This window comes from Ictalurus furcatus, chromosome 28 (genome assembly GCF_023375685.1).
Source record: "Ictalurus furcatus strain D&B chromosome 28, Billie_1.0, whole genome shotgun sequence".
NCBI classification, from domain to species: domain Eukaryota; kingdom Metazoa; phylum Chordata; class Actinopteri; order Siluriformes; family Ictaluridae; genus Ictalurus; species Ictalurus furcatus.
In genome coordinates, this window is record NC_071282.1 from 12,790,419 (window position 1) to 12,804,933 (window position 14,515).

Sequence of the window (14,515 nt, forward strand, 5' to 3'; positions counted from 1 at the left end):
GAGGGTGGGAAAACACATCGATTTCATGCTGTGTGTAAAGATGTCTCTTGTGTGGAATGATGACAAAACTGCAGTTTGTAATCTCTATCATCTCTGTACTGCTAAAATTTTGAACTTGAACCTTTAATAAAAATGTCATGTTGTTCCACTCGGATGAGCAGTTTTGTCTTGTCTTACCTCTCTTGCTACCTCAATTACGGTATCCCTGTCTTGAGGCACACAAGCTCCTGTAGAAGGTCAGGACTTAACTTTTCTGTTTGCTGTTTGCACACACTGTTAAAGAACAAGGAAATCTAAAGGCTAGTCACTTGAACCTTTCATACAAAATGTCTTGTTATTCCACTGCGTTGTCATTCTGTCTTGTCTTACTTCTTTGATGAGCGTCACCATGAAATTCAAATGTAAGTGTATTTTTATTGAACGATGCAAGTGTACCCTGATGAAACCAACTCTCATTGTTCAACGCACTGTTCGACTAATTTTCCCAAATTATTCTTTGTTATCGACTTGTCTTTTACCTAGTCAGCTAATATCATCAGTCAACCAAGTTTGAAAGATCAAAATACAAACACACTCTAAACCAGGGACATGAAATGTACTTTATTCTACAAGTCATGACTTTTTTTTTTTAATTATTTGTTTTATTATTATTTTTTGGTGCAATGGCCTGTACACATGACAGCAGACAAAACTGTAAAATCTCCAATTGACAGAATAAAAAGACATTACTACCAAGAATTTAATCAATAGAACTTGTGTTGCATTTTCCACAAGTGACTTTGACTCCAGGTGATGAGACTAATGTGAATGATGACAATGTGATAATCAAAGTGAGAAGTGCTAGAACTTTACTTCTGAGATACATGTAATAGTGAACTACAGGGTGTTCCAGAAGTCTCCATACACAGGGGACTATGTTTGCCAGCATCCCGTCGGTCGTGTCTTTGTCAGTGGATGTTCGTGGACGTCCGCAACACTTCCGGTCTTTTTGAATTTGTTAATAAGTTTGGTAACAGTGTCGTGTGTGTGATGCGCTCGGCATGTTTCCTGTTAAAGTCCATCGCAACCTTGCGACAGTTTCCCGATCCAGGCATGAGAACAAATTCAATACGTTGTTCTTTTGTCATTCTTAAAGGCTATCTGAAAAAAAATATGCATATAATAAAAACTAAATACAGCATGAAAAGGTTTGGAAGACATTTTGCTAAAAAGTGTTAATTTCCCTTATGTACGGAGATGCTTGGGATACCCTGTATTGTGAAGGTTTTTCCAGGCTCTCACACATATATCTGATTAGACTTTTTAGTCGTGCTGAGCTTCCTGTAGGAAAAAGGAAGTAGAGCCAACCTGGCAGGATTTCCGACAACTGTACAACTCATATTCGTAAATGCGTATTATACCACAGCGCTGATGAATTCTCAGTTCTGATTGGTCTGTAGGTGTGCACTATTTCTGCAGCACAGAATGGCTCAGACAGTAGTTCTGGCTGCCGCGTGATTGACAGGTTAATATTAATGTGCTCACTCAATACACTATTGTTGCTATAGTAACAGCTCATACACAAGGACTTGTATGATGGATGCTCCACATAACATAAAAGACTAATAATAAATTGGAGGGGGAAAAAAAAGAAGCATAATGTTCATTAATAAATAAAAAATTGTAATACTTGGCAAATCATTGGTTATACAGTGCATTATATCCATATAACAGCATGGTCCCTTGTGTTATTCTTTACATGATGGCGGCTCTGACAGTCGGGCAGACTGTAATTCTAAACGCTTTATATTAATGTTTCTATAGTAACAACTTACACAGGAACTTGTATGCTAGTATGGTCCACATACAAAGACTAAAAACAAGTGCAATCGTTTATATGATGAGGAGATATTTATTCTTTTTGGAAGGAGTCTCCAGTGTCAGTGCGTTCAGGGACAAAGCTATGAAGAAAACACAGAAAAGTCTCCAGCATGGAGGGATTTGTGGTGTCTCGGTGCCACGACAAGCTGCACCGTGATTAACAGTGACGAACAGGAACTAACTTGCTCGACAAAATTATAATACGTTTTGAAAACTTCAGGCAGGCATGAATAAAAAAACAAAAACATTCCAATACAAGTCCATTACTTTCAAATGTTTATTATCCTCAGTTAGATTCATGATAAGGCGAACAAAATGAATGAGTGGCAAAATATCAAAATATCTTTTTTTTCCTTCCAGTGTACACCAGATCGTTAAGCTTACACATATATAAAACACACACGTAATGATGTTTACATACAGACATGCGTGTTTGTATATGTACATCGTGTAGATTACGATACTGATATGCACGCGCACGTTTACGGCTCACGATCCGGTTTCAATTCTTTGACGAGACGTTCGTTCGAACCTATGTGCCGTTTCACGTGTAGATCTAAACACGATTGGATTTTCCGTTCAGCTCTGTGCCTTGAATTCAAAACATAGTTGGATTATGCTGATGTATTATGCAAAAGGAGCTATTTAAAGACGAGTGTGTGCTCACACGCACATGTATTTATTTAGATTTTAATACGTATCTTGTATGTGTCGGAATATTCACCCGGATTTGGTGATAATTCCTCAACTGTTGATGATATTTTTCAGAATGACTATATTACCAACTTCAGTACTATTCTCATTACTTAAGATGCTCCGCTCGATCTCTGATATCTTTATCTCCAAGGTGAAGAGTCTTCAGATCCAAACCTTGTCCTGGATTTTGGAACGAGTGGTAGCTAATAGTTGGCCACTTTGTCATCACACCCGAGTCCAGGCGAAGCAGGCGAGTGAAAGCTGAAGGATGTGGTCCCCAAGGGCTGATTTGAATCTCCCAATAGCACTATCGTGTGTAGATCAGAATACAGTTATCCCTTTTCCATATATGAGATATATTTAGTTATTTCACTGCACTGAGGTCCAGTATTTTCCTTCGGCACTGTAAGAGCAAAAAAGCTCTGATTGGTGGCACCAAATCCCCTGTGCAACTGATTACAGTGGTATATTTTGTTAGTTTAAAAAAAAAAAAGAAAAAAAAAAATTGTACAAAATCAAGCCAAAGGTCGGGGGGGTGGGTGGGTGGGGGTTAAACCCCAAACAAACAAAAAAACATACAAGCAAAAATAACTCATCTATGAGGGATTGGCAGCAATGTGAGCGTTTTGTCCAGGCTGGTCAGACTTCCTGTGAATCAAAAAAGCATGAGGAGCACTCGAGAAGAAAGGGGCATGATTCATCATCATCATCATCCTCATTTGTGTCAAATGGCACAGTCTTGTCTATATGACACAAAACAAAATGAGCAGATGAGATACCAATATGTCAAATGGGTGTTTATGTCAAAATAGGCGCGCGCGTGTGTGTGCGTGTGTGTGGGTGAGGGCTGGCATGATTACAGACATAAATGAGAACACTTCTCCTTTACAGGCCATTGTGGCCTCGACCTTTGCACAAAGGGCGTCGCGGCCACTTGAATCCATGTTCACTTAAATCTACGTTTGAGTCTGCACAAGTCTATCGTGTATGTAAATAGAAAGTCCGAAAGGATTTCATTAGTAGATTTCGATATAGATATAGATACATCTCTTTAAATTTGATTTGGATCTTCTCTCTCGGGATGCTGCGTTCTGTGGCGGTTTTCCGGCTCCTGTCAGTTCAGTGGCATGTTTCGTTGGCTCTGAGAGTGTAGCGCTACAACTCCAGTCTGTTAGCAGCATCTCTTCTTGCGTTTGCTGTTCCTGCTGAGTTTGACCACTTCGCTCTGCTGTTGCTGCTGCTGCTTGGCCATGGACTCTTTCCTCGCCCTGAGAACCAGCTCTGTAATGCAGTTGAACATCTGAGATGGAGAAAAAGATGCAGAAGATTAGAGAAAAAAAACAAAAAAAAAAAACAAAAAAAAAAACACTGCATTCAAAAAAAGGACTTGGCTAAATCTGTACAACACAGACTTGTGAGATAAAGTGTGAAATGCTTGTGTCAGTGTTCTTTCACCATTACATCTCGCGCTCTCAACTGCTGCAACCCCTCAGCAATGTCCTCAACATAAACAGCGAATTTAATTACAATAATGACATTAATTACAACTTTAATGTTGTAACTTTAATAACTTGACACATCTCGGCACGTTCTCTGTTGTGTAATACGATGCGTACTCTAATGTGATGCATTGTGTCCTCGGAAAACTTTCAGTTCCTCTGAAATAGGTCCAGGTATTTTAGAAGCTGTAAGATCATTAAGCAGCGTGGAGTCAATTTTCACAGTTATACAGATGATACACAGATGTAGATGATGTCACTGTCCAGGATGAACTTGTAAACTGTTAATCCAGCACGGTTCACTGGCTTAATAGTGATTGGTACCAAAGCAAAATCTGATTCTACAAACAAATTGTGAGCTAAAAGTCTTGATTCTGATTTAAACTCGTGAACCGCACATTGAGAATAACACTAAAATAAGTCATTATATATTATATAAAAATAATTTACACATACACACACAGTGAGCTATCTGTGAGTGCTACTGTAGATGCTTAAGTGATTAATCCATAAATTAACTCCTTAAGACGTCTGTAATGCACTGGAGTATGTAAAACAGTAACACAGCAGGAAAAGAGATCCTGCTACTGATTTAATATCATCTAGCACTGGGATTTGTTTAATAAAAAGAGTAAGACAAAGAAGATGAACCAAGAATTTTATGCACCAAAGATCTAAAAGACACTACCATTAAACACTTCTCTCCTAAATCACTGATAAAATGAAACTGTTTAACCTTAAAGTCCCCATGAAATCAAAACTGAAGTTGCTATTGGCTATTTAAAAAGGGTCACTTGATATGTCCCGCCCTGACTTCCTGTTTCAGTGGAAATTCTGACAACACATCCAATAATGCTACGCGTTTCAAGGCACTTCACTGGGACTTGAAAAATTTCCCTCTTACACTTAAGAATTTGTTTTTAGTATTTTCTATTTAATTTTACTTTGGCCATTGCCTTTAAATGCTGTATTTTTATTTAATGCTTTATTATAGCTACATGTGTAACTTGACTCTGAAACACTCTGACCTACATTTTTTAAAAAAAATCATTAATTATAATAAAAAAGAATGAATCTGCATTAATAAAGAGGCTGCTTATTATTATCATTATTATTATTATTATTATTGCAACCTAAACTCGTATTGTGTGGGACATTATATACTCTAATGGTGATAAGAATTTATTTATGATTATTTTTATCTTTCCCATCCTGCACTCTTCTTTGTTTTGGCTCATGCTTCCAAACTTTGCAACTTTGTGGAGTTAAAGTTCATCTACATGAACTTGGCATGCAGTGAAATTGCTTTCCTATATTCTCGTGTCCTTTCCTATTAAACTGAACTGCCTTTTTTTCCCCGAAACCTATATATTTTATTCGTGTTTGATCTGACCCGCGGGCGTATCAGAGCCTGAATGCAGACGCTGAAATGAATCAGTCTGTTTATTGTGCTTGTTGAAAAAGAAAAACCATTTCAACAGTGATTAAATTACCTGGTAATATTTGGTAGAATTGGACCCAGTACTCAGTTTAAAGTGGAAATAACTGCTGGAGTGGTAAATCTGTCTGTGAGAGGGGGATAAAAAACCCTCCTGTGCACAGTTCTAGCTCAAACCCTGCTGCTTTACAGTTTACTTACATCCTCCACATTGAGATTCTCCTTGGCGCTGGTTTCAAACAGCCGAATGTCCATCTGCTCCGCAAACTTCTGTGCGTCGGCCGTCTCCACTACCTTTGAGTTGGGGTCGTCGTTTTTATTACCCACTGTACCGTAAAGAGAACAGTTAACACAAACTAATAATACAGACCAGGCCAGACAGACATGAGCGCTAGTATGGATCACGATTAGCAAAGAAAACAATAGTACTGCAATGTGAAATTATATGCAGACATGGTGATTTTAAATGTGGCATGCGTAGTACACAGTAGCACTTACCTAATATTCGACAAACATCGTCACAGTTCTGGTTGATTTCATGAAGCCATCGTTTAACATTTACAAAGGACTCTGCACTCGTCACATCATAAACCACTATCACACCATGTGTGCCTCTGTAGTACCTGCAGAGAAAGTTTAACATTTACGTTACTTCTGACGTAAATTCCATACGCACTTCAATTCAATTCAATTCAATATTATTTGTATAGCGCTTTTTACAACGGTCATTGTCTCAAAGCAGCTTTACAGAAACATGTAAACACAGGATACAGATTTTAAGTGTGTGGATTTATCCCTATTGAGCGAGCCGGTTGCGACGGCGGTGAGGAAAAACTCCCTAAGATGATAAGAGGAAGAAACCTTGAGAGGAACCAGACTCAGAAGGGAACCCGCCCTCATCTGGGTAACAACGGATAGTGTGAAAGTAAAAGAAAGTTCATTATGGTTTTTACATGAAGTCTTGGTTTAACTAGTCCACTGTTCATCAAAGCAGACCCGAGTGCAAAGCTGCATGTGGTAATTGCAGTCTCAAGGCCATAGCAACAACCACACTGAGAAAGTCCATGTGGAATTGGAGTTGATGAGAGCTCCATCCAGAGGTAGGGCACTTTCCAATATTCGTTTCAACATTATGTCACGGAAGGCGCTGTTCTGAGGCGAGTAGCGTTGCCGTCTCAAAACGATCCTGAGCTCAGTTCTCCCATGTTCACATGTGTGAATGAATGCATGTCAATGTTGGTGTGCATGGCTCTGGACCCACAATGACTCTAACCAAGAAAATGTGATTAATGTAGATGAATGAATGAACATTAAGACATTCTCAATGAATGCATCAAACATTTAAAACTCTATTAGGGCTTTCATAAGGATTTTCACTGTTCGAATGCTTCATCATATTTATATCATCAAAAAAAAGAAGCCAAAACACCAATATTCATGTACTTATGATTCCATGTTTCACCTACAATAACCTAACATAAGTCTGGTTCAACATTTTGGCTGACGCCTTGAGGCTCTGAAAAAAAATGCATATAATTTATTTCCACATATTAGTTTCACTATGTATCCACATTAAATGTGAAAAACAAACTAACTACACATGTACCCAATAAGTGATATTCTGAAGATCTTTTGGGCGCTCATGCTGTTATCAAGTCGAAGAGAGGAAGTGGGTGGAGTGACAGCTGAGGTGACCTGTGTCTGCATCACTTCCTGTGATCGTTTCCACAGACAGGAAGTGGTCACCTGAAATGAGCTGTAAAATCTCAAGTCATTCTTTGCTCCAAGTTTACTTGGCTTAAAAATGCAAGAACACATCTGAGCCTTGTTTCACCACGATGACTGGAATTTGACTGAGAAACTAACCACATGCTTAGCACATCCACAGACTCCATTATTTATATGTGGCAAGTCAGCAGCCTTGCTTGAGACTGGTATTTCATTTTCACTGCTGTTTGGCTGTAAAACAAGCTTCAAATTCACTTACTCTAATGACAGACCACACCACTGCGCTCCTGCATACCAGCAAACCTCCATAACAACAACAACAACGCTAGCATCTGTTCAACTCATCCATCTACTGCACACAGCTCAGATTGTATTGTGAGGATTGTTCACGAGCTCGTTGGTTAAGTACAACCCCAATTCCAAAAAAAGTTGGGACGCTATGTTAAATGTAAATAAAAACAGAATGCAATGATTTGCAAATCTCATAAACCCAATCTGTTATTCACAATAGAACATAGAAAACATATCAAATGTTTAAACTGAGGAAATGTACCATTTTAAGGAAAAAAAGATGAGGTAGTTTTGAATTTGATGGTCACAACACGTCTCAAAAAAGTTTTGACAGGGGCAACAAAAGGCTGGAAAAGTAAGTGTCACTAATAAGAAACAGCTGGAGGAACATTTTGTAAATAATTAGGTTAATTGGCAACAGATCAGTAACATGATTGGGAATAAAAACAGTATCTTAGAGAGGGAGAGTCTTTCAGAATTAAAGATGGTAGGGTTCACCGATCTGTGAAAAACTGCGTCCACAATTTGTGGAACAATTTCAGAATAATGTTCCTCAACGTAAAATTGCAAACACTATAAATATCTCATCTACAGTACATAATATCATCAAAAGATTCCTTAAATGTGGAGAAATCTCTGCACGCAAGGGACAAGGGCGAAAATCAAACTGGTAGCTTGAGCAAAAACCTAAAACAAATGAACCACATATTAACAGAAAATAACATCGAACCAAAACTAAGAATTAAACTTTGATCTCTGAACCCAATCTTCATGCAACGGACTCAATTTATAGACTAAAAGGAAGATAGTTCAGACTTGTGGTTTTACACTGTCTGAAAAAAAGGAAGCGAGACACATCAATCTACTGTTTCTCGTTCATGTAAAAATTGCCCGTGCTGGACAGAAAAGGAGGGTGGGTGATTATAAAGTTGGCTGGGCTTTACAATAAACAAACAAAAATAAATGTTGATGTCTTTCTGAAAAAAAGGTCAGTTTTTCCTTAAAATCAAAACTAGCCATTAGTTCCATTTATACCACAGCGCTGTTGAATTCTCGAGTCAGACTAATTCTTCTACAACTACAGCTTAGACAGTAGACGTATCACAAGTAACTGCTCCTCACAGCGACTTGTATGGCAGACGCTCCACGTCATCTATGACTAATAACAGACAGATATTATTTAACAAAGAGAAACGTGTAATAGTTGATATGGCATTTATTTAACATGTATTTATTTAACATTTATTCTCCAGTGTCACAACCTTCAGTCAGAGGTAACACTGTTTTTAAGCCTTCTGCCTGGACTGGAAAAGTCTAAGCATGGAGGATTTCCCAGTACCAAGCTGCAGTATCTGTCTTAGTGACTTGAAAAGAAGGTGAACGCACGACGGTTTAGTTTTGATGAAGTTAACTGATAAGAGGTCCTAGCGTTCCAGGGATGTTCCACAACATTAAATGTAACTATAAATGGATAAAAAAGTATAACATATCATTCTTTAAGGTAATATTAAAACTCAACTGGCAAATTGCTGTGGTTTGAGAGGAATGAAATACTTTGGGCGTGCTGTTATTGAAGAATAATCAACGTTGCGTTTTAATCCTTACTCAGCAGTACTGTATTCCTTACTATGCAGTCAGTAATATGTCCTTAAATACAATTTAATCAGAGTTGAATGCTACAAGAACTTAAGTCAGTAGTCAGAGGCATCTCCTAGGGAACATAAACAACTAACTTTCACCAGTGGTGGAAGAGGTTGTAGAAAAAGAAAAACATTTATGCAACACATCATAAAAGAAGCTGAATGAAAGGAAAAGACGTCACTTCAGTTTCTGTGGTTTGGGGGAAAAAGGAGTAGCTGACAGGAGTAGGGATTATTTCTAATTCTGATTCATACATGGTGTTTCCTCAGTTACCTACTTCTTGTCCTGCCCAACTTCAATTACCCAGAAGAAAACTGAGAAGCGTTTCAACGGAAAAGACCGACATCATCGTTTCACAATCGGTCGATAGTCAATTTAGCAGGAAAGCTACAAACAGTAGTAAGAGGCTGATTGAAGGCCTTAAGGGTAAACCAGACACAGAGCTGCTCAATCATTAGGAAATCTCTCTTGTATCCATACCACTGAATAATAAGTATCGTAAACCAAACTCGTATACCCTCTTTGGCCTCGGCTGTGCCCACACGTGCAAGTTTCACATAAAGTAAATGATGATGGTACAAAACCGGCTCAGTATTGAAGGTCTTTGCCCTGTGGCCAGGGTGTGCACTACTTACGTTGAAGTGATAGTACGGAAGCGTTCCTGTCCTGCCGTGTCCCAAATCTGTAGCTTCACCTTCTCTCCATTTATCTCCACCGTCCGGATCTTAAAGTCCACGCCGATGGTGGTAATGTAGCTACCTGGAATACAGAGAGCGCCAATGAACTCGGAGGTCATGGTGTTCTGTCAGGACAACACTAATAACAATAATAATAAACGCTGTCATAATCTGAATCTGAATGGATCATTTCATTTTCAGGACATTAAGTAAAAAGAACTGAATTTACTTTAATGACTCATTCGTGTTTTGCAGGCATTTGGTTGTTTGCTGAAATCTGATTTCAGATTTGTTTGCGTTTCCTCACAGTAATGTTTCCTGGGCACTGAGACGATATATGGTCAAATGTATGTGGACACCTGACCATCGCACCCATATGTGTTTGCTGAATATTTCATTCCAAAGCCATGGGAGTTATAACAGCCTGCTGTCTTCTCGCAAAGGCTTTGCACTAGATTCTGGAGTATGGCTGTGGGGATTTGTCCATTCAGCCACAAGAACATTAGCTAGCTTGGGCATTGATGCTGGGTGAGGTCGGCGTTCCAGTTCATCCCAAAGGTGTTCAGTGGGGTTGAGGTCAGGGCTCTGTGCAGGACACTCAAGTTCTTCCAGTCCAAACTTGCTGGTCTTCATGGAGCTTGCTTCGTGCACAGAGGCATCATCATGCTGGGACAGATTTAGGCCTCTTAGTTCCAGTGAAGGAAATTGTAATGCTACAGCACACAAAGACATCTGATACAACTGTGTGCTTCCAACTTTGTGGCAACAGTTTGGGGAAGGAGAGAAAGAGCGATGCCGGCGACGGATGGCTGCAGAATTATTGATATTTAAACTCGATCTCACGAAGACATACAGCGCGATCACACGAAGACATACAGCGCGGTGATTTTAAGTTTCTTTCATGATCCAAATCCGTAACATCCGTCCTCAACGCAAGCGGGATCTCAAATGGCATCTTTCTCCCTGTATACTCACTACATAAGGTATACTACTGTAAGTGTCACTGTAAAGTGTACTGTATACCTGATAAAGCAGCATATGAGATTCAACCACAGAAAACAAATGACTCATGGCGAAGTCTGTGCTATGATGAAAGTATTGGCACCCTATGCACTGTTCGAATGGCACATTTCCTCTGTTTCATGCACTTTGAAATCACAGTGAAAGAGACCAGCAACAGTGCCACACACATTTTAAAATAAAAAGAATAAATAAATAAATAACAAATACAGATTTAGCACTTTAATCGTGTCAATCATCGCACAACTTTCACAGAACTCCTTCGACATTCGTGGGTACTGCTGTGTATTGTAAACAGACACAGGTACTCAACTGAAGTACAGATAGTTCTGGATTCGGAGTGGTAAATAACTACACCGTGCCGGATCACCCTCTCAGGTGGAAAAGCTTTACTTGACTTTTTTTTTTTTCAAATGATCCCAAAGAAACTCTAATTGTAAACTATGTGGCTACATAATGTGTTAAGCTTTGCATATGCTTTGTGAGTATTATGTTAAGTAAAATTTGCATGGTTAAGTGGTTACTGTAGCAAGCATGACTGTAGGTAAGAGAGGCAGTTAAATTATATTCATTCACTAAAAGTACAACAAAATGCTTTGGTTATCATAGAGGTTTTTTTTTCTCGTCCCCGACATTCTCAATTTTTTATTTTTAACCTTCAAGGAGATGTTTTAGACAACCATGGGCAAGGAGAAATGTGTATCAGATGTCATTTGTGCCAACTGCCATTAGAATATTAAATGCAGAGTCATAAATGTGGGTATAGGAGTAGGCGTGGATATGTATGCGCATGTGTGTACATATGAGAATGTATACATGTGTGTGTATGTTGAACGTATATTCGAGTTTTAGATTTTTATACTGATTTTCATGTACTTTCGCTTTATTGTTTTTAGGTTGTTGGGTTCATGTCCTTGTTTATATGGTTTTATATTGTGTGGTGAAGCCAAAGACAAATTTCCACTTTGTGAATATTAACCCTCGCTCACTCACTGACTGATTAACTGACTATTGCTTGATGGAAAAGAGCAGACAATGAGAGGTTTCCTACCTGAAAACGTGTTATCTGCAAACCTCAGCAGTAGACTGCTTTTCCCCACACCTGTGGTTAGAAAGTGAAAGTAATGAGAACACTGGCATGCATTAGCAGAAGGCCTCTCGGTGACCTACACCTGCACGCTATTCACTTATATAGTACACCATTTTGAGAAGTCATTTTGTAGGCATGCCTGAACACCTCTGTTGCGTTTCATTACACACCGTGCGCTGCCATTCCTAGAGGATCGGACCAGGATGAGACGGTGCAGCTAACAGGCATGCAAATCAAGTGAGCTGTAAATACTTCAACATACATCATACTTTGTACTGAAACAACTCGTGACATCGAACAGCCTGTACTATATAACTTTTTATATAAATCAGACAAGCCAGAAAGTCCCAATGACCCGCTTATAGGCGTTATCTCATGAGGTTCCACATTGCAGGCGCATGACATGACAAATATCCTAAACAATAAAATCTACATTAATGATTAAAGTTTGAATGAATATATTCATAAGCATGAATCCCTTAAGAAGCATGCCTGATGGCAAAGTTTGTTCACGGTCTTGTGTTTTTTTGTTTTTAAATGATTAATTCACCAGCGAAAGCCAGAATGTTTAATAAACAAAACAATCTCATCCAAACAATCTGGAGAACAAAAGTAAACGCAGAGTCAACAGACTTACAATCACACCTTCACGTGACACATTATTATTTAGTTTACAGTATTTATATAAAAGTCATAACAAAATTCGAAACGCTGCGATTACGCATTAAACCGTTTCATCTACGGATTAAATAAACACACAAAGAAAAGCTTTTTTTCCTTCTTCTGTGGTTTACTGCATTTGTCCTGATGCAACATGTAATATATATATACACACTAGATCAGTGTTCCTCAATCTTGGTTAAATTGGTGTTGGTTTTTTTTTTGGTGTTTTCTTTGCAGCCAATTCACCCGATTCAATCAATCTGCAAATTCACAAATCTGAACTGAAAAGTTGAACTGGGCACGTTTGAGGACGCAACACGGCCAAACGTACAAAATCAGATAATCTCCACTTTCAGTATATCAGACTGAAAGGTGCCACGAAGATACACGCCAGTGCATGTAAGTTTCACAGTGGCGGCTCATGCCTCCAAAACCACAAGTGCACAGAAGTATCTAAACACAGAGCTCTTCTGCTTGAGAAGTGGATTAAAATACCCAACCATCTGACATTAAATGGTAAGTGACCATGGGGCAGGAACACTGATCTGCCTACAATTCCCCTATAATTCATGACAAACTATTAACTTTTTTAAATCCTACACAGAAGCCCAGAAAGTGCTTGTCCATCCTTAATAAACCTTCATGATGTCTGGCTTTGCACTTACATCCAGAACTCCTGATAATATTACTCAGTGATATCTTACACCTTTATTATCATTTCTCACCATTGACAAAACATCATCATCATCATCATCATCATCATATTACCCTGAGAGCCAACATATCCACTGAATCACCAGCTCAACATTTAAGACATCTCTCTAAATTAAAGGAAGACTGATACACACCATTAAACATTTTGAATAAAAACCTGATCTCGGTTTTTATAACTATAATATAACTGAAAGTTCATATCTGACCTCTAACTTCTGACGCATGGTGTCTTATACTGGATCCCAATGTGAACTGTATATCTGTTTAGTGTATGAATAAAAGACAAACCTAGACACCGGGGATGTTTTAACTTTTAACAAAGTGCTGACTGATTGTGTTAAGAAATAAATCTACAGGTGACACTTCAGTCTGTGCAGGAAAATCACCCGTATTCAAAATCATCTAATAATCAGTGTATCTGAGAAGCTAGCATGATCATAGAATAACACGAACACCTCTAACGCAAATATAGGCACTTTTAAAGCATAAAGCTATATTAAGACTAATATCCGGAAATGTGTCGTGTCCGTTTTTTAGGGTAGAATTATATAAAAAAAATATTTTTAATCACCGGTTCATTGTTTACTACTAAAGCGGCTCGATTAACACCACTTCCCGCCCTGGACTACATTCACTTACTAGCTACACTGAGTGTGTGTGTGTTACTTAGCTTCAAGCTAACAAGTTACTTAAATTAGCTACGGTGTATCGCGCAAAAATAAACATCAACTCTAAATGAATTTTACCACACAAATATGAGTGTAGTGCTCGTTTCTATCTAAAGCAAAGCTCAAGCAAGACAAAATCAATTAAATTCCCCAGTTCGCGGCGAATCTTCTAGCAGAGGCCTGTTTCCCGTCCCGCATCCGCGCTCTTCCTTACCGCTGTCGCCGATGATGAGGAGCTTGAAGAGGTAATCGTAGTCGCGCGCCATGGCACTGCTCGCTCGCAATCCGCGCGTCGTTTCCCGTTTCAATGTCCGGTGTGTAAAAGACAGCGCTGGGTGTAAACCGGTGTCTCGCTCCCCCCCGGCTGAGAGGCTGTAGTCTTTCTGCGGAAGATGTCTCCCCTTAGCCGGCGGGTATTTTCGACACTTTCTTCTGGTTCACACCCAGAAGACATGCGGCTGCTCTCTGCGCTTCGCGGTTGTTAGCCTGCTGCTAGCTGCGGTTTATAATTCCACCCGCCCTGCTAGCGA

General features: G+C 39.1%; 1 protein-coding gene across 1 annotated transcript; it reads right to left on the reverse strand.

The window, feature by feature from the left end:
- Window positions 1-2,123: 2,123 nt before the first annotated feature.
- On the reverse strand, window positions 2,124-14,502 carry rab35a (RAB35, member RAS oncogene family a). Its single transcript, XM_053618653.1, has 6 exons — window positions 14,200-14,502; window positions 11,902-11,952; window positions 9,789-9,912; window positions 5,992-6,116; window positions 5,695-5,819; window positions 2,124-3,856 (listed from the first exon to the last, which is right to left on the reverse strand). The coding sequence occupies exons 1-6, from the start codon at window positions 14,249-14,251 to the stop codon at window positions 3,728-3,730; spliced, it is 606 nt and encodes a 201-aa protein (XP_053474628.1). The 5' UTR covers window positions 14,252-14,502; the 3' UTR covers window positions 2,124-3,727.
- Between the last annotated feature and the right edge of the window lie 13 nt (window positions 14,503-14,515).